Source organism: Anomaloglossus baeobatrachus, chromosome 3 (genome assembly GCF_048569485.1).
Source record: "Anomaloglossus baeobatrachus isolate aAnoBae1 chromosome 3, aAnoBae1.hap1, whole genome shotgun sequence".
In the NCBI taxonomy this organism is placed as follows: domain Eukaryota; kingdom Metazoa; phylum Chordata; class Amphibia; order Anura; family Aromobatidae; genus Anomaloglossus; species Anomaloglossus baeobatrachus.
This window is the reverse complement of record NC_134355.1, coordinates 373,909,290-373,933,528: the sequence shown is the minus strand read 5'-3', so window position 1 is coordinate 373,933,528 and position 24,239 is coordinate 373,909,290. Positions and strand designations below refer to the sequence as shown.

The 24,239-nt window shown below is 52.4% G+C and overlaps 1 protein-coding gene across 1 annotated transcript in view; it reads right to left on the bottom strand.

Annotated features, from left to right (window-relative positions):
• Positions 1 to 1,020: 1,020 nt before the first annotated feature.
• Positions 1,021 to 24,239, bottom strand: part of PGM3 (phosphoglucomutase 3) — an 88,788-nt gene continuing 65,569 nt past the window's right edge. Inside the window, exons 12-13 of the mRNA XM_075340164.1 lie at positions 5,485 to 5,658; positions 1,021 to 1,343 (exon numbers count right to left, since the gene is read on the bottom strand). Coding sequence (XP_075196279.1) covers positions 1,254 to 1,343; positions 5,485 to 5,658 — 264 coding nt within the window. The 3' untranslated portion in view covers positions 1,021 to 1,253. The remainder of the gene's footprint in view (positions 1,344 to 5,484; positions 5,659 to 24,239) is intronic.

Here is a 24,239-nt window from a genome sequence, read left to right as displayed (position 1 = left end):
CAGCTCTTACTGATAAGATTCTATGATGGAGGGAGGAGCTGGAGGCAGAGGGTGGAGCTGGAGGCAGAGGGTGGAGCTGGAGGCAGAGGGTGGAGCTGGAGGCAGAGGGTGGACCTGGAGGCAGAGGGTGGAGCTGGAGGCAGAAGGTGAAACTGGGACGCCAATCGGTGGAGCTGGAGGCAGAGGGTGGAGCTGGAGGCAGAGGGGGGAGCTGGAGGCAGAGGGGGGAGCTGGAGGCAGAGGGGGGAGCTGGAGGCAGAGGGGGGAGCTGGAGGCAGAATGTGGAACTGGGACGCCAATCAGTGGAGCTGGAGGCAGAGGGTGGAGCTGGAGGCAGAAGGTGAAACTGGGACGCCAATCGGTGGAGCTGCAGGCAGAGGGGGGAGCTGGAGGCAGAGGGGGGAGCTGGAGGCAGAGGGGGGAGCTGGAGGCAGAGGGGGGAGCTGGAGGCAGAGGGGGGAGCTGGAGGCAGAGGGGGGAGCTGGGACACCAATTGGTGGAGCTGGAGGCAGAGGGTAGAGCTGGAGGCAGAAGGGGGAGCTGGAGGCAGAGGGTGGAACTGGGACGCCAATCGGTGGAGCTGGAGGCAGAGGGTGGAGCTGGAGGCAGAATGAGGAGCTGGAGGCAGAATGAGGAGCTGGAGGCAGAATGAGGAGCTGGAGGCAGAATGAGGAGCTGGGATGCCAATCGGTGGAGCTGGAGGCAGAGGGTGGAGCATAGACGCCAATCGGAGGAGCTGGAGGCAGAGGGAGGAACTGGTGGCTCCTCCTATCTACATAGAATCCCATCAGTAACAGCTGCCATCTCAGTAATGGGAAAGTCTTCACTGAATACAGATATTACCTCAGAATTGCGAATTTTGATAATGGCTGATCAATTCTGGCAGAGAAAGAAGCAAAGTTGTCTGATAAGAAATATTATAAAGTTGCTTATTTTCATTAATATTCCCCTATTGTAATGTGATAATCAACCAATAAGAAAAAGTGACTAGACAAGAAAACAAGGAACAGCCCAGTCAAATTAAGTTTCAAAATAATGTATTAAAAATAAGATCTGCTATCAAATCCTTCAAGGCACTGTGACACAAATCACGACTGTCCGACAGATCTGTGATAGATCGCCCCGATTGTAAACGGTTTAGATTTTTTAATTTGTTTTTAAAAGAAAAAATTCCAGTCCCACAGAACATTATCCAGTTCCATTATCCAGTAGTAGGTGGCCATACAGACAACGTCCAGGCAGTCGGTGGCACTTCATCGTAGAGGCTTTGGTTCCTCTCCAACTCCTCCGGCAAGGTGGAACACGGCCAGGCACACCTCATGGGCCAAGGCATCTGCATTTTCCTGTCAATGCAGAATAATAAAAGATGCTTTACATAGTTATTCCGGTGAAAATAAATTAAAATAAAATGGTTTGTGCCTCCATTTTATGTGATCTGTGACTTATCTTTCTGTCAACAGATCTGTATCAGGACTTTTTTTTCGCGTGTCAAGGTGTCCTTTTCATTGCTATTATTTTAGAGTACATACGATGTTGGCTACTTATTAGGGAGGTGTGGCAACTGAAATATGGCAATTCCGTTCAAATTTTTTCTTCTTTACAGCATTTATTATATGGATTAAATTTTATATTTTGATAGATTGGACTGATCTAAATGTAGTAACAAATATTTTTTTGTTTTTTTCTTTTGTTTTGTCTCTTTCCCTGTCTGTCTGTTTCCCTGTGTCTGTCTCTTTACCTGCCTGTGTCTGTCTCTTAACCTGTCTGTCTCTTTGTCTGTGTCTGTCTCTTTGTGTCTGTCTGTTTCTTACCCTGTCTGCATTGTGACACACCAACATTCCATTTAAGGGCGTGGCTGCGCATTCTGCTGAAGTTCTGTCTGCACTGTGGCTCCCAGCTCCATCCGCTTTAATGGAGGCAGGTTTTTTGATGAATAACTGTAAAGCGCGGGGTTAAAATTTCCCCTCAAAACATAGCCTATGACGCTCTCGGGGTCCAGAAGTGTGAGCGTGCAAAATTTTGTGGCTGTAGCTGCGACGGTGCAGGTGCCAATCCCGGACACACACACACACACACATTAGATAGTTATTTTAAAGCACCACTCCAGCAATTTTGTTTTGCTCAGAGCTATGGTGGCTATTTAAATCTAAGCCCCCTGTCATATTATGAGCTTGAAAGGTGAGTATATAAGTCTATGAGAGCCAGAACAAGGCTCTTTTAGAGATGCATTGAGTTGTGTTCCCAGTGCTGCATGAAACACTGGAGCTGCCAGCAGATCACAAATCAGAGGAGACCGACCAGAGTGGTGGCAATAGACCATGAAACCGCTGGAAGGTGACTATCAGACAGGGGACTTACATTTAAAGCACCACTCCAGCTGTGAAGTTACACAAAAAAAAACGCTTGAGTGGTGCTTTATTAATCTCCAATGAAGCGCAACCATTGTAATGTCACAAGCTGGTAAAGCAAACCCATCAAAACCCTATAATCTCTTCACACGGGGATGAGGGTAGACAGCAGTATGTAGGTGGTTAAACAGCAGTGAGCGAGGGGAGCCTGAATAATTGCTGTTAAAGAGACGTATTGGCTGTATAACACAACCAGGACACATCATTTATAGAGCAGGCTCAGTTTCTGTCCGATCCATATATATGCACTCGACAAGCACCGTACATGGCCAATGGATGACGGGAGGGGGTAAATAGCTATTTTTACTGTCAAATCCAATGGAATTGCTAAATGAAGGCTCTGATGACTGTAAATGTAGCCTTGCTTCACTCTTATGTGTTTCTGAAGATTATATATATATATATATATTATACACACACTGAAAAAATTATAGACGGAATACTTGATTTTGTTTTCATTTTTCATCAGCTGAACTCAAAGATCCAAAGCCTTTTTCTCTTAAATATTGTTCACAAATTTGTCGAAATCTGTTAGTGAGCTCTTCTGTTTTGCCAAGATAATCCATCCACCTCACAGATGTGGCATATCATGATGCTCATTAGAAAACATTATTATTACACAGGTGTGCCTTAGTCTGGCCTGTGGGGGGGGAGGGGGGAGAAGGGGAGGGGAGGGAGGAGGAAGGGGAGGGGAGGGAGGAGGGAGGGGAGGGAGGAGAGGGAGGAGGAAGGGGAGGGGAGGGAGGAGGAAGGGGGAGGGGAGGGAGGAGGAAGGGGAGGGGAGGGAGGAGGAAGGGGAGGGGAGGGAGGAGGAAGGGGAGGGGAGGGAGGAGGAAGGGGAGGGGAGGGAGGAGGAAGGGGAGGGGAGGGAGGAGGAAGGGGAGGGGAGGGAGGAGGAAGGGGAGGGGAGGGAGGAGGAAGGGGAGGGGAGGGGAGGGAAGGAGAGGGAAGGAGAGGGGAGGGAAGGGGGGAGAAGGGGAGGGGAGTGGGGAGAAGGGGAGGGGAGGGGGGAGAAGGGGAGGGGAGGGGGGAGAAGGGGAGGGGAGGGGGGAGAAGGGGAGGGAGGGGGGAGAAGGGGAGGGGAGGGGGGAGAAGGGGAGGGGAGGGGGGAGAAGGGGAGGGGAGGGGGGAGAAGGGGAGAGGAGGGGGAAGGGGAGGGGGAGAAGGGGAGGGGGAGAAGGGGAGGGGGGAGAAGGGGAGGGGGAAGAAAACCAGTCAGTATCTGGTGTGGCCACAGTTTGCCTCATGTAGTGCAACACATTTCCTTCGCATAGAGTTGATCATGTTGTTGACTGTGATGTGTGGATCGTTGGTCCACTCTTTAATGGCTGTGTGAAGTTGCAGGATATTGCCAGGAACATGAACACGCTGTCAAATACGCTAATCCAGAGCATCTCATACATGCTCAATGGGTGACCTCTCCAGGGAGTATGCTGGCCATGCAAGAGCTGAGGTGTTTTCAGCTTCCAGGAATTGTGTACAGATCCTTGCAACATGGAGCCGTGCATTACCATGCTACAACATAATGTGATGGTCGTAGATGAATGGCACAACAATAGGCCTCAGGATTTTCTCACAGTATCTCTGTGCATTCAGAAAGGCATCAATAAAATGCACCTGTGTTCGCTGTCCATAACATACACCTGCCCATACCATAACCCCAATGCCACCATTGGCCACTTAATTCACAACATTGACATCAGCAAATCACTCACCTACACAATGTCATGCATGCAGTCTGCCATCTGTCTTGTACAATGAAAACCTGGATTCATCCATAGAGAAACCTCTCCAACATGCCAGACGCCTTTGTACACTCAAGTAGGTTACAGCGATGAGCTACAGTCAGGTGGAGAACCCGATGAAGACGATGAGCTTCCCTGGGATGGTTTCTGACAGTTTATGCAAAAATTATTGGATTATGCAAATCGAATGTTGCAGCAGCCTCTAGGTGGCTGGTCTCAGATGATCTTGGAGGTGAAGATGCTGGATGTGGAGATCCTGGGTCATGTGGTCTCCAGTTGCGAGGCCGGTTGGATGTACTAACAAATTCTCTGAAATGCCTTTGGAGACGACTTAGGGGCACTTTGCACACTACGACATCACAAGCCGATGCTGCGATGCCATGCGCGATAGTCCCCGCCCCCGTCGCAGCTGCGATATCATGGTGATAGCTGCCGTAGCGAACATTATCACTACGGCAGCTTCACATGCACTCACCTGCCCTGTGACGTCGCTCTGGCCGGCGAACCGCGTCCTTATTAAGGGGGCGGGTCGTGCAGCGTCATAGCGACGTCACACGGCAGGCGGCCAATAAAAGCAGAGGGGCGGAGATGAGCGGGACGTAAACATCCCGCCCACCTCCTTCCTTCCGCATAGCCGGCGTGAGTCGCAGGACGCAGGTAGGAGATGTTCCTCGCTCCTGCGGCTTCACACACAGAGATGTGTGCTGCCGCAGGAACGAGGAACAACATTGTAACATCGGTATTTCCCAATTCATGGAAATGCCGGACCCTACACCGATGATACGATAGACGCTTTTGCACTTGTTAATCGTATCAAAAAGGATTTACACACTACGATATCGACTGCGACGCCGGATGTGCGTCACTTTCGATTTGACCCCACCGCCATCGCAGCTGCGATGTCGTAGTGTGAAAAGTGCCTCTTAGGGTAGAGAAATGACCATTCAATTTGAGGGCAACAGCTCTGGAGGACATTCCTGCACGTTCCATGAAATTTGTGACTTCGGTTGCATTGTGCTGTATGATAAAACTGCACATTTTAGAGTGGCCTTTTATTGTGGCCAGCCTAAGGCACACCTGTGTAATAATCATGTTGTCTAAACAGCATCTTGATATGCTGCACCTGTGAGGGGAATGGATTAACTCGGCAAAGAAGAAGTGCTCAGCAGCCCTGGTGAAGAATATTCGAGAGAAAAAGGCCTTTTGTGTACATAGAAAAAGTCTTAGATCTTGGAGTTCAGCTCATGCAAAATGGGAGCAAAAACAAAAGTGTTGCGCTTATTACACACACACAAACATACTTGTCCTTTTTTTTTTTTTAAAATACTCACCTGCGTGTCCGCCTCGGCATACACACGGACTACATCCTCGGTTCCAGAAGGACGCACAAATGCTCTGGACATATGGTAGCTCTTGACGAGCTCGTCAATTTTCTCCTGCAATCCTGGTGGCTTTACAGTACGTCTCTCAGCATCTGTTGTGTCTATTACTTTTCTATCTGCAACCTATGGTGCACAAAAAAGAAAGCACTAAAACAGATTTCTTCTGCAGCGTGTGAATGGGGATTTCATAAAATCATAATTATAATATCACTTTTGGCTGATGCTAAACAGCAAAACTGCAGTAAAGTGTCACATTGATAACTGTGTATCCTACAAACGCCTCATTTACTATCCATATCCAAGTCGATGAACCTATTGGTTATATCAAGAAAAAACAAATAGAAAGTAATGGTACTTAACCATTCACACAACATTAAGGCCCTGTGCGCACACTGCGTTTTTTGCCGCGGTTTTTGCTACAGAATTGGTGCAGTTTTTGTTCATAACCTTCATGCAGTCCTTCCCCAGCAAAGTCTACGAGAAATCCAAAATGCTGTGAACACGTTGTGTCTTTTTTCCTTAAAGGTTTTGCTGCAGAATTTCTGCAGAAAAAAAAAGCAACATGTCACTTCTTTTCCGAAGGTACCTGCAGTTTTGCCAATGATAATGGTTAAAAACAGCAACAACAAAAATAGCAGCAAATCTGCAGCAAAACCACAACAAACCGCGGTGAAACCGCATGCGGATTTTGGGTGCGGTTTTTTTACGCAGATGCGGTAATTCTGCCAGAGGGTGCGTATTTTGCTGAAGAAACACATCTACCCAGTGCGAACAGACCCTTATTTTGTTTGATTCCATAACACCGTTAAAAACATTGCTTAATGGGAAACAGCAGAGCATGAGGCATCTTAAGAGAGCAGTGACTTAAGTTTCAACTGTTGGAAGTAATTATCCTAAAAGTCAAACCAGAAACTCCATTTGGAGACACGTTTTGAGGTATTTGCCCCTTATCGATGCAGCTCAGGAACAGTGGTTTGGCTGGGTGAGAGGCTTCTGACGGGTGTAAGGGGTAAAGTTTCTTGTGGAGAGCACCAAGTTGGCTTACGGAGACTTAAGCGGGCTTTACACGCTGCGATCTCGCTAGCGAGATCGCAAACGATTGTACCCGCCCTCGTCGGTTGTGCGACACGGGCAAATCGCTGTCCGTCGCGCACAACCTCGCTTACCCCCCGTCACATGGACTTGCCTGTCCTGCGACGTCGATTTGGCCGGTGAACCGCCTCCTTTCTAAGGGGACGGGTTGTGTGGTGTCACAGCGATGTCACACGGCAGCCGTCCAATAAAAGCGGAGGGGCGGAGATGAGCGGGACGTAAACATCCCGCCCACCTCCTTCCTTCCGCATACCCGGTGGACACAGGTAAGGAGATGTACCGCGCTCCTGTGGCTTCACACACAGCGATGTGTGGTGCCGCAGGAACGAGGAACAACATTGCTAATTAGAAGAAAATGATTTTTTGTTTTAGGACGACCTCTCCGCGGCAAACGATTTTTGACGCTTTTGCGATCGTTTTAGGTCGCACATAAGTGTCACACACTGCGATATCGTTAATGACGCCGGATGTGCGTCACAAACAATGTGACCCTGACGATAATTCATTAACGATATCGTAGCGTGTAAAGCCCGCTTTACAGGCCACATTTCTACAAATTTAATTTTTTTATTTAGATTAGCCTAAGTCATGCGGCAACACACTTTAAATGGGTGATACTGACTTTTAGGATTGCGACTTCCAAGAGAAGGCACTAAATTTCCAGTCCTCTCTGAAGAGGCTGTTTCCATAATAAACTTAGAAGGGGTGGGCTGACACCTAAAATGTATTTTCTAACTATCTAACCACTTTATACAAATGCCTTCACTTCTGCCCTAGCTAATCTCTAAAGGTGTATTTAACTGCACTTCCTATAACGTTTTGTTTGAGAGGCATCTCAAATGTGATATCAGAGGAGGCTGGAGCTGCAGTCACTCCCCACAGTGTCCATCACCTCTCCTGGAACAGAACATCACTAGGGAGCAGCGCTGCAGATACTTACTAGTTTCTTGCATCGCCGCTCCCTGAGGATATCCTGCATCTTGGATGATGGGTCATGGACGCTGTAGAGGGGGGTTAGTGGATCGCCAACATGTTATTCATCTCTCTACGGCTACTTCCATTGCTTGTGTCAGAGAGTGGAGGAGAGATGGTGTTTACTTGCCGCGCCAACGGATCACTTAGACAGATGTTTGGATTAATGTCACTTTTATTTTCATATAGGTTGACGCGTTTCTGGAGCTTCTGCCCCCTTCATCAGGACCATCAGATACCAAATAACATCAAAGAGATTTGATGTTATTTGGTATCTGATGGTCCTGATGAAGGGGGCAGAAGCTCCGGAAACGCGTCGACCTATATGAAAATAAAAGTGACATTAATCCAAACATCTGTCTAAGTGATCCGTTGGCGCGGCAAGTAAACACCATCTCTCCTCCACTCTCTGTTATCTGCTGTTTGGTGGCTGCAGCCGTGGATCGATATCACATGCTGTTATAGTAGTTGTGACTCTCACAACTACATCTGGTGAGTGTTACTCCCCCCCTCCCCTCCCTATAGTTTTTGGGGTAAGACCCTATTTGCGCTTTCTTTCCACAGCCTCTTCTCCATTGCTTGTGTGAAAGATGTCCGCTGGGTGGCGGTGCTAGATGCAGTGAATGACCCAACTCCGCCCACAACCTCTAGCACCGCCCTTAAATGAAGCTGCCCCCAGTGACATCCTGTTCCAAGAGGGGCGATAGATGCTGCTGGGAGTGAGTGCAGCCCCATCCTCTCATGACATGTTTGGACTCCTCTCAGAGAAAACGTCACAGGAAGTGCCGTAAAAAGAAAACACCTTTTGGGATTAGATAGATGGGGAGGAGTGTAGGGAAATGTATCATAAAGATAACTACAAAAGTGGATAGGGGGTAAATATACATAGTTAGAAAATACATTATAGGTGTTGGACCACCCCTTTAACACCCCCACCCCCCATTAAAAAAAAGAGAATTTTGTTTACTTACCGTAAATTCTTTTTCTTATAGTTCCGTATTGGGAGACCCAGACCATGGGTGTTTAGCTTCTGCCTCCGGAGGACACACAAAGTACTACACTAAAAAGTGTAGCTCCTCCCTCTGAGCTTATACACCCCCTGGAGAACCAGATCTAGCCAGTTTAGTGCAAAAGCTGAAGGAGAATAGGCACCCACAAGTAAAACAGAGCAAGAACCGGAACAACCGGAGACTCTGTCCACGACAACAGCCGGTGATAACACGCGGAACAAGAAATTGCCAACAGGCAACAGGGAGGGAGCTGGGTCTCCCAATACGGAACTATAAGAAAAAGAATTTACGGTAAGTAAACAAAATTCTCTTTTTCTCTATCGTTCCTATGGGAGACCCAGACCATGGGACGTCTCAAAGCAGTCCATGGGTGGGAAATAAACAGAAAAACTAAGAAGTAGGCGGAGCCTAACTTCACAAATGGGCGACAGCCGCCTGAAGGATGCGTCTGCCCAAGCTCGCATCTGCCGAAGCATGAGCATGCACTTGGTAGTGCTTTGAAAGGGTATGCAGGCTAGTCCAAGTGGCAGCCTGACAGACTTGTTGAGCCGTAGCCTGGTGCCTGAAAGCCCAAGAGGCACCGACAGCTCTGGTCGAGTGTGCCTTAATCCCCGGCGGGGGAGGCACCTGAGAACACTGGTAGGCGTCCGAAATGGTCGACCTAATCCAACGGCCTAAGGTCGGCTTAGAAGCAGAGAGGCCCTTGCGCCGACCTGTGGTTAGCACAAAAAGAGAAGTGCACCGCCTAAGAGCAGCGGTGCGAGACACATAGATCCGGAGAGCACGCACCAGATCCAGAGTATGCAACGCTTTTTCAAAGCGATGAACAGGAGCCGGACAAAAAGGAAGGTAGGGTAATGTCCTGGTTAAGGTGGAAAGGAGAGACCACCTTAGGAAGAAAGTCCGGAGTTGGACGGAGAACCACCTTGTCTTGATGAAAAACCAAAAAAGGTGACTCCGAAGAGAGCGCAGCCAAATCGGAGACTCTCCTGAGGGAAGTTATGGCCACTAGAAAGACCACTTTCTGTGAAAGACGAAACAAAGAAATCTCCCTAAGAGGCTCAAAGGGGGGTTTCTGCAAAACCGTGAGAACCAAATTGAGGTCCGAGGGATCCAAGGGCCGCCGGTAAGGCGGAATGATGTGAGACGCGCCCTGCATGAAGGTGCGAACCTGAGCCAGCCGGGCGAGATGTCGCTGGAACAGCACTGACAGAGCTGAGACTTGTCCCTTGAGAGAGTTGAGGGACAGTCGCAGCTGCAGACCGGACTGTAGAAAGGACAGAAGGGTCGGCAACGAGAATGGCCAAGGAGGATGGCCGGAAGAGCGACACCAGGACAGGAAAATTTAACAAGTCCTGAGATAGATCTTGGCGGATGAAGACTTACGGGCCCGAGTCATAGTGGAGATGACTTCAGGAGGGATACCAGAAGCCGTCAAGATCCAGGACTCAAGAGCCACGCCGTCAATCTGAGAGCCGCAGAATTCAGGCAGAAAAACGGACCTTGTGAGAGAAGGTCTGGACGGTCCGGAAGATGCCACGGCACCTCTACGGACAGATGGAGCAGGTCTGGGTACCAAGCTCGCCTGGGCCAGTCCGGAGCAATGAGGATGACTCGACGGCCCTCCATTCTGATCTTGCGCAGGACTCTGGGCAAGAGGGCTAGAGGGGGAAACACGTAGGACAGACGAAACTGGGACCAGTTTTGAACCAGAGCGTCCGCGGCAAATGCCTGAGGATCGTGGGAGCGAGCCACGTAAACGGGAACTTTGTTGTTGTGGCGGGATGCCATTAGGTCCACGTCCGGAGTGCCCCATTTGCGGCAGATTGACTGAAAAACTGCCGGGTGCAGGGACCACTCGCCGCTGTCCACGGTTTCACGGTTGAGATAATCTGCCTCCCAGTTTTCCACGCCTTGGATGTGGACTGCGGATATGGTGGACTTGGAGTCCTCCGCCCATTGAAGGATGCGTTGTACCTCCAACATTGCCAGGCGGCTGCGTGTCCCGCCTTGGTGATTGATGTAGGCAACCGCTGTCGCGTTGTCTGACTGGACTCGGATGTGCCTGCCCGCCAGCAGATGGTGAAAAGCTAGGAGAGCCAGAAGCACAGCTCTGGTTTCCAGCACATTGATCGAAAGGGCTGACTCGGACGGAGTCCAAGTGCCCTGCGCTCGGTGGTGGAGACATACCGCTCCCCAGCCGGATAGACTGGCATCCGTGGTGAGGATCACCCAGGACGGGGCCAGAAAGGAGCGCCCCTGAGACAGAGAGAGGGGCCGAAGCCACCACTGAAGAGAGCTCCTGGTCTGTGGCGACAGAGCCACTAACCTGTGCAAGGAGGAAGGCCGCTTGTCCCAACAGCGGAGAATGTCCAGCTGCAGAGGACGCAGATGGAACTGGGCAAAGGGAACAGCCTCCATTGACGCCACCATCTGACCCAGCACCTGCATCAGGCGCCTGAGGGAATAACGGCGGGGCCTCAGCAGAGAGCGCACCGCCAGTTGGAGGGACTGCTGTTTGACTAAGGGCAACTTCACAAGTGCCGGCAAAGTCTCGAACTGCATCCCTAGGTACGTGAGACTCTGGGTCGGAGTCAGAGTGGATTTGGGAAGATTGACAAGCCACCCGAATTGGGCTAGAGTGGCGAGAGTGAGAGAGACACTCCGCTGACAGTCCACGCTGGATGAAGCCTTGACTAGAAGGTCGTCCAGGTAAGGGATCACTGCCAACCCCTGTAGGTGCAGGACCGCAATCACTGCTGCCATGACCTTGGTGAATACCCGAGGAGCTGTGGCCAACCCGAAGGGGAGAGCCACGAATTGGAAATGTTCCTCTCCGATTGCAAAACGTAGCCAACGCTGGTGTGAAACTGCAATTGGCACATGCAGATAGGCATCTCTGATGTCGATGGATGCCAGGAAATCCCCTTGGGTCATTGAGGCAATGACTGATCGCAGAGACTCCATGCGAAAATGCCGCACCTGAACATGCTTGTTGAGAAGCTTGAGATCCAGGATGGGCCGGAAGGAACCGTTCTTTTTGGGGACTAGGAAGAGATTTGAGTAGAAACCTCTGAACCGTTCCCGGGCGGGAACCGGTACAATTACTCCGTTGGCCTGCAAGGATGCCACGGCCTGAGAGAAGGCGGCGGCCTTGGAGCAGGGGGGAGTTGACAGAAAGAAGGGAATTTTGTTTACTTACCGTAAATTCCTTTTCTTCTAGCTCCAATTGGGAGACCCAGACAATTGGGTGTATAGGCTATGCCTCCGGAGGCCGCACAAAGTATTACACTTAAAAGTGTTAAGCCCCTCCCCTTCTGCCTATACACCCCCCGTGCTCCCACGGGCTCCTCAGTTTTGGTGCAAAAGCAAGAAGGAGGAAAAAATTATAAACTGGTTTTATGTAAATTCAATCCGAAGGAATATCGGAGAACTGAAACCATTCAACATGAACAACATGTGTACACAAAAAAACAGGGGCGGGCGCTGGGTCTCCCAATTGGAGCTAGAAGAAAAGGAATTTACGGTAAGTAAACAAAATTCCCTTCTTCTTTGTCGCTCCATTGGGAGACCCAGACAATTGGGACGTCCAAAAGCAGTCCCTGGGTGGGTAAAATAATACCTCGTAAGAGAGCCGTAAAACGGCCTCTTCCTACAGGTGGGCAACCGCCGCCTGAAGGACTCGTCTACCTAGGCTGGCATCCGCCGAAGCATAGGTATGCACCTGATAGTGTTTCGTGAAAGTGTGCAGGCTCGACCAGGTAGCCGCCTGACACACCTGCTGAGCCGTAGCCTGGTGCCTCAAAGCCCAGGACGCGCCCACGGCTCTGGTAGAATGAGCCTTCAGCCCTGAGGGAACCGGAAGCCCAGCCGAACGGTAGGCTTCGAGAATTGGCTCCTTGATCCACCGAGCCAAGGTTGATTTGGAAGCCTGTGACCCTTTACGCTGGCCAGCGACAAGGACAAAGAGTGCATCCGAGCGGCGCAGGGGCGCCGTACGAGAAATGTAGAGTCTGAGTGCTCTCACCAGATCTAACAAGTGCAAATCCTTTTCACATTGGTGAACTGGATGAGGACAAAAAGAAGGTAAGGAGATATCCTGATTGAGATGAAAGGGGGATACCACCTTAGGGAGAAATTCCGGAACCGGACGCAGAACCACCTTGTCCTGGTGAAAAACCAGGAAAGGGGCTTTGCATGACAGCGCTGCTAGCTCAGACACTCTCCGAAGTGAAGTGACTGCTACTAGAAAAACCACTTTCTGCGAAAGGCGTGAGAGAGAAATATCTCTCATTGGCTCGAATGGTGGTTTCTGAAGAACTATCAGCACCCTGTTCAGATCCCAGGGTTCTAACGGCCGCTTGTAAGGAGGAACGATGTGACAAACCCCCTGCAGGAACGTGCGTACCTGTGGAAGTCTGGCTAGGCGCTTCTGGAAAAACACAGAGAGCGCTGAGACTTGTCCCTTAAGGGAGCCGAGCGACAAACCCTTTTCCAGTCCAGATTGAAGGAAGGACAGAAAAGTGGGCAAGGCAAAAGGCCAGGGAGAAAAACCCTGAGCAGAGCACCACGACAGGAAAATTTTCCACGTCCTGTGGTAGATCTTGGCGGATGTTGGTTTCCTAGCCTGTCTCATAGTGGCAATGACGTCTTGAGATAACCCTGAAGACGCTAGGATCCAGGACTCAATGGCCACACAGTCAGGTTGAGGGCCGCAGAATTCAGATGGAAAAACGGCCCTTGAGATATTAAGTCTGGTCGGTCTGGTAGTGCCCACGGTTGGCCGACCGTGAGATGCCACAGATCCGGGTACCACGACCGCCTCGGCCAGTCTGGAGCGACGAGGATGACGCGGCGGCAGTCGGCCCTGATCTTGCGTAACACTCTGGGCAACAGTGCCAGCGGAGGAAACACATAAGGGAGCTGAAACTGCGACCAATCTTGAACTAAGGCGTCTGCCACCAGAGCTCTGGGATCTTGAGACCGTGCCATGAACGTCGGTACCTTGTTGTTGTGCCGGGACGCCATGAGGTCGACGTCCAGCACCCCCCAGCGGCAACAGATCTCCTGAAACACGTCCGGGTGAAGGGACCATTCCCCTGCGTCCATGCCCTGGCGACTGAGATAATCTGCTTCCCAGTTTTCCACGCCTGGAATGTGAACTGCAGAGATGGTGGAGGCCGTGGCTTCCACCCACATCAAAATCCGCCGGACTTCCTGGAAGGCTTGCCGACTGCGTGTGCCGCCTTGGTGGTTGATGTATGCCACCGCTGTGGAATTGTCCGACTGAATTCTGATCTGCTTGCCTTCCAGCCACTGCTGGAACGCTTTCAGGGCAAGATACACTGCCCGTATTTCCAGAACATTGATCTGAAGCGAGGACTCTTGCTGGGTCCACGTACCCTGAGCCCTGTGGTGGAGAAAAACCGCTCCCCACCCTGACAGACTCGCGTCCGTCATGACCACCTCCCAGGATGGGGGTAGGAAGGATTTCCCCTTCGATAATGAAGTGGGAAGAAGCCACCACCGAAGGGAAGCTTTGGTCGCCTGAGAGAGGGAGACGTTCCTGTCGAGGGACGTCGGCTTCCTGTCCCATTTGCGTAGGATGTCCCATTGAAGAGGACGCAGGTGAAACTGCGCGAAAGGAACTGCCTCCATTGCTGCCACCATCTTCCCCAGGAAGTGCATGAGGCGCCTCAAGGGGTGTGACTGGCCTTGAAGGAGAGATTGTACCCCTGTCTGTAGTGACCGCTGCTTGATCAGCGGAAGCTTCACTATCGCTGAGAGGGTATGAAACTCCATGCCAAGGTATGTGAGCGATTGGGCCGGTGTCAGATTTGACTTTGGAAAATTGATGATCCACCCGAAACTCTGGAGAGTCTCCAGGGTAGCGTCGAGTCTGTGTTGGCATGCCTCTTGAGAGGGTGCCTTGATCAGGAGATCATCCAAGTAAGGGATCACCGAGTGACCCTGAGAGTGGAGGACCGCTACTACAGTAGCCATAACCTTGGTGAAAACCCGTGGGGCTGTTGCCAGGCCGAACGGCAGTGCCACGAACTGCAGGTGTTCGTTTTCTATGGCGAAGCGCAAGAAGCGCTGGTGCTCTGGAGCAATCGGTACGTGGAGATAAGCATCTTTGATATCGATCGATGCAAGGAAATCTCCTTGGGACATTGAGGCGATGACGGAGCGGAGGGATTCCATCCGGAACCGCCTGGTCTTTACGTGTTTGTTGAGAAGTTTCAGGTCCAGGACAGGACGGAAAGACCCGTCCTTATTTGGGACCACAAACAAGTTGGAGTAAAAACCGTGGCCCTGTTGCTGAAGAGGAACAGGGACCACCACTCCTTCTGCCTTCAGAGTGCCCAGCGCCTGCAGAAGAGCCTCGGCTCGCTCGGGAGGCGGGGATGACCTGAAGAATCGAGTCGGGGGACGAGAGGTGAACTCTATCTTGTAACCGTGAGACAGAATGTCTCTCACCCAACGGTCTTTTACCCGTGGCAGCCAGGCGTCGCAAAAGCGGGAGAGCCTGCCACCGACCGAAGATGCGGAGTGAGGAGGCCGAAAGTCATGAGGAAGCCGCTTTGGTAGCGGCACCTCCGGTGGCCTTTTTAGGACGTGACTTAGACCGCCATGCGTCAGAGTTCCTTTGATCTTTCTGAGGCCTTTTGGACGAGGAGAATTGGGACCTGCCCGCGCCCCGAAAGGACCGAAACCTCGACTGCCCCTTCCTCTGTTGGGGTATGTTCGGTTTGGGCTGGGGTAAGGATGTATCCTTTCCCTTGGATTGTTTGATGATTTCATCCAAACGCTCGCCAAACAATCGGTCGCCAGAAATTGGCAAACTGGTTAAGCGCTTTTTGGAAACAGAATCTGCCTTCCATTCCCGTAGCCACAAGGCCCTGCGGAGTACCACCGAATTGGCGGCTGCAACCGCCGTACGGCTCGCAGAGTCCAGGACAGCATTAATAGCGTAAGACGCAAATGCCGACGTCTGAGTGGTTATGGACGCCACCTGTGGCGCGGACGTGCGTGTGGCTGAGTCAATTTGCGCTTGACCTGCTGAGATAGCTTGTAGCGCCCATACGGCTGCGAACGCTGGGGCAAAAGAAGCGCCGATAGCTTCATAGATGGATTTCAACCAGAGCTCCATCTGCCTGTCAGTGGCATCTTTGAGTGAAGCCCCATCTTCCACTGCAAGTATGGATCTAGCTGCCAGTCTGGAGATTGGAGGATCCACTTTGGGACACTGAGCCCAACTTTTGACCACGTCAGGGGGAAAAGGATAACGTGTATCCTTAAGGCGCTTAGAAAAACGCTTATCTGGACAAGCATGGTGATTCTGGACTGCCTCTCTGAAATCAGAGTGGTCCAGAAACATACTCGGTGTACGCTTGGGAAACCTGAAACGGAATTTCTCCTGCTGAGAAGCTGACTCCTCCACCGGAGGAGCTGAGGGAGAAATATCCAACATACGATTGATGGACGCAATAAGGTCGTTCACTATGGCGTCCCCGTCCGGAGTATCAAGATTGAGAGCGGCCTCAGGATCAGAATCCTGATCAGCTGTCTCCGCATCATCAACCAGAGATTCCCCCCTCTGAGACCCTGCACAATATGATCGAGGGAAAATCTAAGCGAGCTCGCTTAGTCGGTCTGGGGCTGGGGTCTGTGTCAGAACCCTCAGCCTGGGATCCATGAGATACCCCGGGAGGACATTGTTGGTCCAGCTGAGGTGGGCCAGGGAACAAAGATTCAACAGAGTCCCTGTGCTGAGATACCGGCCTGGACTGCAAGGCTTCTAGTATCTTAGCCATAGTCTCAGAGAGTTTTGCAAACTCCGTCCCCGTCACCTGAACAGTGTTAGCAGGTGGCTCCCCCTGGGCCCCTCTTAGCAGAGGCTCCGGCTGAGTAAGTGCCACAGGGGCCGAACAGTGCACACAATGAGGGTCAGTGGAACCTGCCGGTAGCGGGGTCGTACATGCGGCGCAGGCAACATAATAAGCCTGTGTTTTGGCACCCCTGCCTTTCGTGGGCGCCATGCTATTATCTTCCCTGAGTAACACAATAGGGTATATAGCCAGAAATCAACTGTGCACCATACAGTGTAAAACATATATACCATAAACATATAATGTTACACTACTGCACAATGGGGCTAGCACCACAGGTGCTGCTTACCACCCGCCTAAAGCGGTTGTGAGGCCACCAGAGTCCCTGCCTGGGTCTCCCAGACTTTGTCCCCCTCTGCTGCGTCCGAGGAGCTGACAGGAATGGCTGCCGGCGTCCTGAGGAGAGGAGGGAGCCGTGGGCGTGACCCAGAAAGTGCGGGAACTGGTGCCCGCACTGTGCACAGTGAGGGGGGTGGAGTATGCAAAGCATGCTCCAGCCCTCAGTGCTGCTCGTTCTGTGCAGCGTCCCGCCCTTCCCCTGCCTGTCAGGGCTGTGGGCGGGAGGAAAGGAAACTAGGCCGCAAAAAGCCGGGGACTCTAGTAATAAACGCGGCCGCCGTAAAAGCGCGGCCGGCGTGAAAGTCCCCGGCGCACTACAAGTCCCAGCCGCGCCGCAGTGTTTCCATGGCCGTGGCGGTCAGTGCGGCAGTCCCTATACATAAACACACTCAGCAACGCTGAGTGTGTAATGGCGCATATTAACCCGGTCAGCGCCGTGGTCCCCGGTGCACTAGCACACCCAGCAAAGCTGGAGTGTTGCTGTGCGCGGTCCCCACCGGGATACAGAGTACCTCCAAGTAGCAGGGCCATGTCCCTGAACGATACCCGGCTCCTATCCAGCAGGCTCCACAGGAGTTGTGGATGAAGCGCGGTCTCAGTGCCTGGAGACCGATAGGATCCCACTTCCACCAGAGCCCTAAGGGGGATGGGGAAGGAAAAACAGCATGTGGGCTCCAGCCTCCGTACCCGCAATGGATACCTCAACCTTACAACACCACCGACAAGAGTGGGGTGAGAAGGGAGCATGCTGGGGGCTCTATATGGGCCCACTTTTCTTCCATCCGACATGGTCAGCAGCTGCTGCTGACCAATCTGTGGAGCTGTGCGTGCGTGTCTGACCTCCTTCGCACAAAGCAAAAAACTGAGGAGCCCGTGGGAGCACGGGGGGTGTATAGGCAGAAGGGGAGGGGCTTAACACTTTTAAGTGTAATACTTTGTGCGGCCTCCGGAGGCATAGCCTATACACCCAATTGTCTGGGTCTCCCAATGGAGCGACAAAGAAAAATCTGTTTGGCGGGCTGGAAGAGAATTCTATCCTGTAGCCGTGGGAGATTATGTCCCTCACCCACTGATCGGAGACGTGTTGAAACCACGCGTCGCCAAAGTGGGAGAGCCTGCCACCGACTAAGGACGTTGCTGGCGCTGACAGATAGTCACGAGGAGGCTGCCTTGGCGGCAGCACCTCCTGCGGTCTTTTGTGGACGCGCTTTTGGGCGCCAGTTGGATTTCTGGTCCTTGGCTGAGTTAGTGGACGAGGCCGAGGGCTTAGAGGACGACCAGTTGGAGGAACGAAAGAAACGAAACCTCGACTGATTCCTGCCCTGGACAGGTTTCCTGGTTTTGGTTTGTGGCATGGAAGTACTCTTCCCGCCAGTAGCTTCCTTAATAATTTCATCCAGCTGTTCACCGAACAGCCAGGACCCAGCAAAAGGGAGTCCAGCAAGGTACTTCTTTGAAGAAGCATCTGCCTTCCACTCTCGAAGCCACAATATCCTGCGGATAGCGAGCGAATTAGCCGAAGCCACCGCAGTGCGGTGAGAAGCTTCCAGCATGGCAGACATGGCATAGGATGAAAAAGCTGAAGCTTGGGAAGTTAAGGTAACCATTTCGGGCATAGATTCCCTGGCGAGGGAATGCATCTCCTCTAGAGAAGCAGAGATGGCTTTGAGAGCCCACACTGCTGCAAAAGTGGGAGAGAACGAGGCCCCCGCCGCTTCATATACGGATTTGGCCAGAAGGTCAATCTGGCGGTCAGTGGAATCCTTAAAAGAGGTGCCATCAGCCACTGATACAACGGTCCGGGCTGAGAGTCTAGACACCGGGGGGTCTACCTTTGGGGAATGAGCCCACTCCTTGACCACCTCAGGTGGAAAGGGAAAGCGGTCGTCAGAACCACGCTTTGGGAAGCGTTTGTCAGGACAGGCCCTGGGCTTGGTCACAGCGGCCTGAAAACTGGAGTGGTTAAAGAACACACTCTTTACTCTCTTAGGCGAGGTAAACTGGTGCTTTTCTGCCAGAGAGGGTTGCTCCTCTGATACTGGCGGATTGAGATCCAGTACAGAATTAATGGACGCAATCAAATCACTAACATCTGAGTCACTTTCGGACAGATCAATGGGGCACATGGAGTTAACCTCCGAGCCCCCCCGTAAAGGCATCCTCCTCGTCCTGCGAGTCAGCTCCTGAATCAGAGCCGCGGGACGAGGAAGGAGAGGGAACCCTGCGTCTCTTCTTAGAAGGACGGGGTCTGGGACCAGAGGATGAATCCTCTGTGAGCTCCGGTCCTGAGAGACCCCTAGCAGCAGAGGCACCCTGTGAAAGGGGCTGATGCATGTTCAGCAAAGTCCTGGACAGAAGTCCCATGGAGTCTGCAAAAGACTGGGAGATAGACCTAGAAAAGGATTCTACCCAAGCCGGGGGTTCAGCCACAGGAGCAGGAGCAGCCTGAGAGACCACTGGGGGTGAGACTCCAGGCTGAGGCACCGCCAGGTTAGAGCAGGCATCACAATGTGGGAATATGCTCGGTTCAGGCAGCAGGAGCTTACATGCAGTGCATACTGAGTACAGCTTTGAAGCCTTGCTCCTCGTGTGAGACATGCTGCTGAAGTGGGGGCTCTGCCAGAGAATGAACCCCAGAGAGTATAACCAGAGGTCCACAACCGGAGACCGGTTGTGGCTTACCAGACCGCTGGAGCGGTGTTGTGTGCCCTCCAGATCCCGAAGCCCGGACCCCCAAGCACAGCAACTCAGTAGAGATGCTGCACACCAGCGCTGCTGCAGGGAGAACGCTGATAAAATGGACGCCGGAGCGAAGAGAGGGGGCGGGACTTGCATGAGGAGCGGGATCTGGAGGGCCATAGAGACCTACAGGGGAGGAGACACACACTGCAGAGAGGAGTGCCTCCCCTGTGCTGAACGGCCGCCGGGCGGAGCCGAGCCTGTCCCTCTGCATGAGTGACATGCGAGGGCAGAGAAACCGAAACTAGGCCTCCGGCGAAGCCGGGGCCTAAATTTGAGCAGCGCGGCTGGCGCGCAGGCACCATCGGCGAGGTTCTCAGGCGACAGCCAGAGAACCCGCCGGAAATGTCATAAAACACAGTCAGCACACTCTCCCACAACAATAAAGTACAGGGACCCCCCAATATATAAACGTCTCAGGTACTTAGCTTGCTGAGACGCAGGGTTCCAAGTCCCTGGGGATGAGTGCTCCGGTCCAGCAGGGTCCTGAAGGGCTGCGGATGGAGACCGGTCTCCTGCCAAGCATGGAGACCGTGCTGCCTCCCACTTCAAGCCAGAGCCCAGGAGGGATGGTGAAGAAGCGCGGCATGTAAGGCTCCAGCCTTGGAAATCAACCTTAACAACACCGCCGACACAGTGGGGTGAGAAGGGACATGCCGGGAGTCCAGACTTGGACCCGCTTTTCTTCAAACTCTTTCCAAAAATCAGAAAATCAGATGAGAATGCATGTGTGGATGTATGACCTCCTGAACACAAAGCGATAAACTGGCTAGATCTGGTTCTCCAGGGGGTGTATAAGCTCAGAGGGAGGAGCTACACTTTTAAGTGTAGTACTTTGTGTGTCCTCCGGAGGCAGAAGCTAAACACCCATGGTCTGGGTCTCCCATAGGAACGATAAAGAAATAATTTATATTACTGTGTAGCCTTTTAAAAGAGCCAGCCACTCCCTTTTGACCCTAAAGCGCTGATCAGAGCAGTGAGATATCCCATTTTGAAGTTGTGTCTGAAAGAAGGGAATTTTGTTACTTACCGTAAATTCCTTTTCTTCTAGCTCTTATTGGGAGACCCAGACGATTGACGATTGGGGTATAGCTACTGCCTCCGGAGGCCACACAAAGCACTACACTAAAAAGTGCAAGGCCCCTCCCCTTCTGGCTATACCCCCCCGTGGTATCACGGGTTCTCCAGTTTTAGTGCCAAAGCAAGAAGGAGGAAAGCCAATAACTGGTTTAAACAAAGTAACTCCGAGTAACATCGGAGAACTGAAAAACCGTTCAACATGAACAACATGTGTACCCGCAAACAACAAAAAAATCCCGAAGGACAACAGGGCGGGTGCTGGGTCTCCCAATAAGAGCTAGAAGAAAAGGAATTTACGGTAAGTAACAAAATTCCCTTCTTCTTCAGCGCTCTATTGGGAGACCCAGACGATTGGGACGTCCAAAAGCTGTCCCTGGGTGGGTAAAGAAATACCGCATGTTAGAGCTGCAAAACAGCCCTCCCCTACGGGGGTATCACTGCCGCCTGCAGGACTCTTCTACCTAAGCTGGCGTCCGCCGAAGCATAGGTATGCATCTGATAATGCTTGGTGAAAGTGTGCAGACTGGACCAGGTAGCTGCCTGGCACACTTGTTGAGCCGAAGCCTGGTGTCGTAATGCCCAGGACGCACCCACGGCTCTGGGTGAGTGGGCTTTTAGCCCTGAAGGAACCGGAAGCCCCGCAGAACGGTAGGCCTCTAGAATTGGTTCTTTGATCCATCGAGCCAGGGTGGCTTCAGAAGCCTGCAACCCCTTGCGCGGACCAGCGACAAGGACAAAAAATGCATCGGAACGGCGCGTGGGCGCCGTGCGGGAAATGTAGATTCTGAGTGCTCTCACCAGATCTAACAAACGTAAGTCCTTTCCATACCGGTGAACCGGATGAGGACAAAAGGAAGGCAAGGATATATCCTGATTAAGATGAAATGAGGATACGACCTTAGGGAGAAACTCCGGAATGGGGCGCAGCACTACCTTGTCCTGGTGGAACACCAGGAAGGGAGCCTTGGATGAAGAGCTGCCAGCTCAGACACTCGCCGAAGCGATGTGATCGCAACGAGAAACGCCACCTTCTGTGACAGGCGAGAAATGAAACTTCCTTCAGAGGCTCGAAAGGCGGCTTCTGGAGAGTAACTAGTACCCTGTTGAGATCCCATGGATCTAACGGCCGCTTATACGGGGGTACGATATGACAGACCCCCTGTAGGAACGTGCGCACCCTAGAAAGACGTGCTAGACGCTTCTGAAAGAATACGGATAGTGCCGAGACTTGCCCCTTAAGGGAGCCGAGCGACAAGCCCTTTTCTAACCCCGATTGCAGGAAGGAAAGAAAAGTAGGCAATGCAAATGGCCAGGGAGACCCTCCCTGAGCCGAGCACCAGGTTAAGAAAATCTTCCACGTTCTGTGGTAGATCTTAGCAGAGGTGGACTTCCTAGCCTGTTACATGGTGGCAACGACCCCTTGGGATAATCCTGAAGACGCTAGGATCCAGGACTCAATGGCCACACAGTCAAGTTCAGGGCCGCAGAATTCCGATGGAAAAACGGCCCTTGGGACAGTAATTCTGGCCGGCCTGGTAGTGACCACGGTCGGCCGACCGTGAGATGCCACAGATCCGGGTACCACGATCTCCTCGGCCAGTCTGGGGCGACGAGTATGACGCGGCTGCAATCGGATCTGATTTTTGCGCAGTACTCTGGGCAAGATTGCCAGAGGTGGAAACACATATGGGAGCCGGAACTGCGACCAATCTTGCACTAAGGCGTCTGCCGCCAGAGCTCTGTGATCGCGCGATCGTGCCATAAATGCCGGGACCTTGTTGTTGTGCCGAGACGCCATTAGGTCGACGTCCGGCACCCCCCAGCGGCGACAGATTTCCTGAAACACGTCCGGGTGAAGGGACCATTCCCCTGCGTCCATACCCTGGCGACTGAGGAAGTCTGCTTCCCATTTTTCTACGCCCGGGATGTGAACTGCGGATATGGTGGATGCTGTGTCCTCCACCCACATGAGGATTCGCCGGACTTCCTGGAAGGCTTGCCGACTGCGCGTCTCTCCTTGGTGGTTGATGTATGCCACCACTGTGGAGTTGTCCGACTGGATTCGGATCTGCTCTCTTTCTAGCCACTGCTGGAAAGCTAGTAGGGCAAGATACCCTGCCCTGATTTCCAGAACATTGATCTGAAGGGTGGACTCCTGCTGAGTCCACGTCCCCTGAGCCCTGTGGCGGAGACAAACTGCTCCCCACCCTGACAGACTCGCATCTGTCGTGACTACTGCCCAGGATGGGGGTAGGAAGGATCTTCACTGTGACAATGAGGTGGAAATACGCCACCATTGCAGAGAGTCCTTGGCCGTCAGGGAAAGGGAGACTTTCCTGTCCAGGGAGGTTGACTGCCCATCCCATTGGCGGAGAATGTCCCATTGAAGTTGGCGCAGATGAAACTGCGCAAAGGGAACTGCCTCCATGGGTGCCACCATCTTCCCTAGGAAGTGCATGAGGCGCCTTAAGGGGTGCGACTGGCCTTGAAGGAGAGACTGCACCTCTGTCTGCAGTGAACGCTGCTTGTTCAGCGGAAACTTCACTATCGCTGATAGAGTGTGAAACACCATGCCGAGATACGTTAGTGATTGAGTCGGTGACAGAATTGACCTTGCCAGATTGATGATCCACCCGAAAGTCTGGAGAGTCTCCAGCGTAACATTCAGGCTGCGTTGGCATGCCTCGAGGGAGGGTGCTTTGACGAGTAGATCGTCCAAGTAAGGGATCACCGAGTGTCCCTGAGAGTGCAAGACTGCTACCACTGCTGCCATGACCTTGGTGAACACCCGTGGGGCTGTCGCCAGACCGAATGGCAGAGCTACGAACTGAAGATGGTCGTCTCCTATCACAAAACGTAGAAAACGTTGGTGCTCCGTAGCAATTGGCACGTGGAGATAGGCATCTTTGATGTCTGTTGAGGCAAGGAAGTCTCCTTGAGACATTGAGGTAATGACAGATCGGAGGGATTCCATCCGGAACCGCCTGGCGTGCACATGATTGTTGAGCAGTTTTAGGTCCAGAACAGGACGGAAGGAGCCGTCCTGTTTTGGAGCCACAAAGAGATTGGAGTACAAACCCTCGCCCTCGTTCCTGAGGGGGGGACAGGGATCACCACTCCTTCTGCTCTTAGAGCGTCCACCGCCTGCAGCAGGGCATCTGCTCGGTGGAGAGGTGGGGCCGTTCTGAAGAATGGAGTCGGAGGACGAGAACAGAACACTGTCCTGTGCACGTGAGCACAATGTCCGCCACCCACCGGTCTGTGACCTGTGGCAGCTAAATGTCGCCAAAGGCGGGGGAGTCTGCCATCAACCGCGGATGCGGAGAGAGAGAGAGAGAGCTGAGAGTCATGAGGAGACCGCCTTGGTAGCGGTTCCTCCGGCTGCCTTCCTTGGGCGTGATTGAGCCCGGCCGGAATCTGAGCCCGTCTGAGGTTTTGTAGCCCTTTTGCACGAGGACAATTGGGACCTGCCCGAGCTTGGGAAGGACCGAAACCTCGACTGTACTTTTAGGACAGCATTAATAGGGTAAGTCGCAGTGCAGACATTGCGGGGTTACGGACGCCTCTGCGGTACAGATGT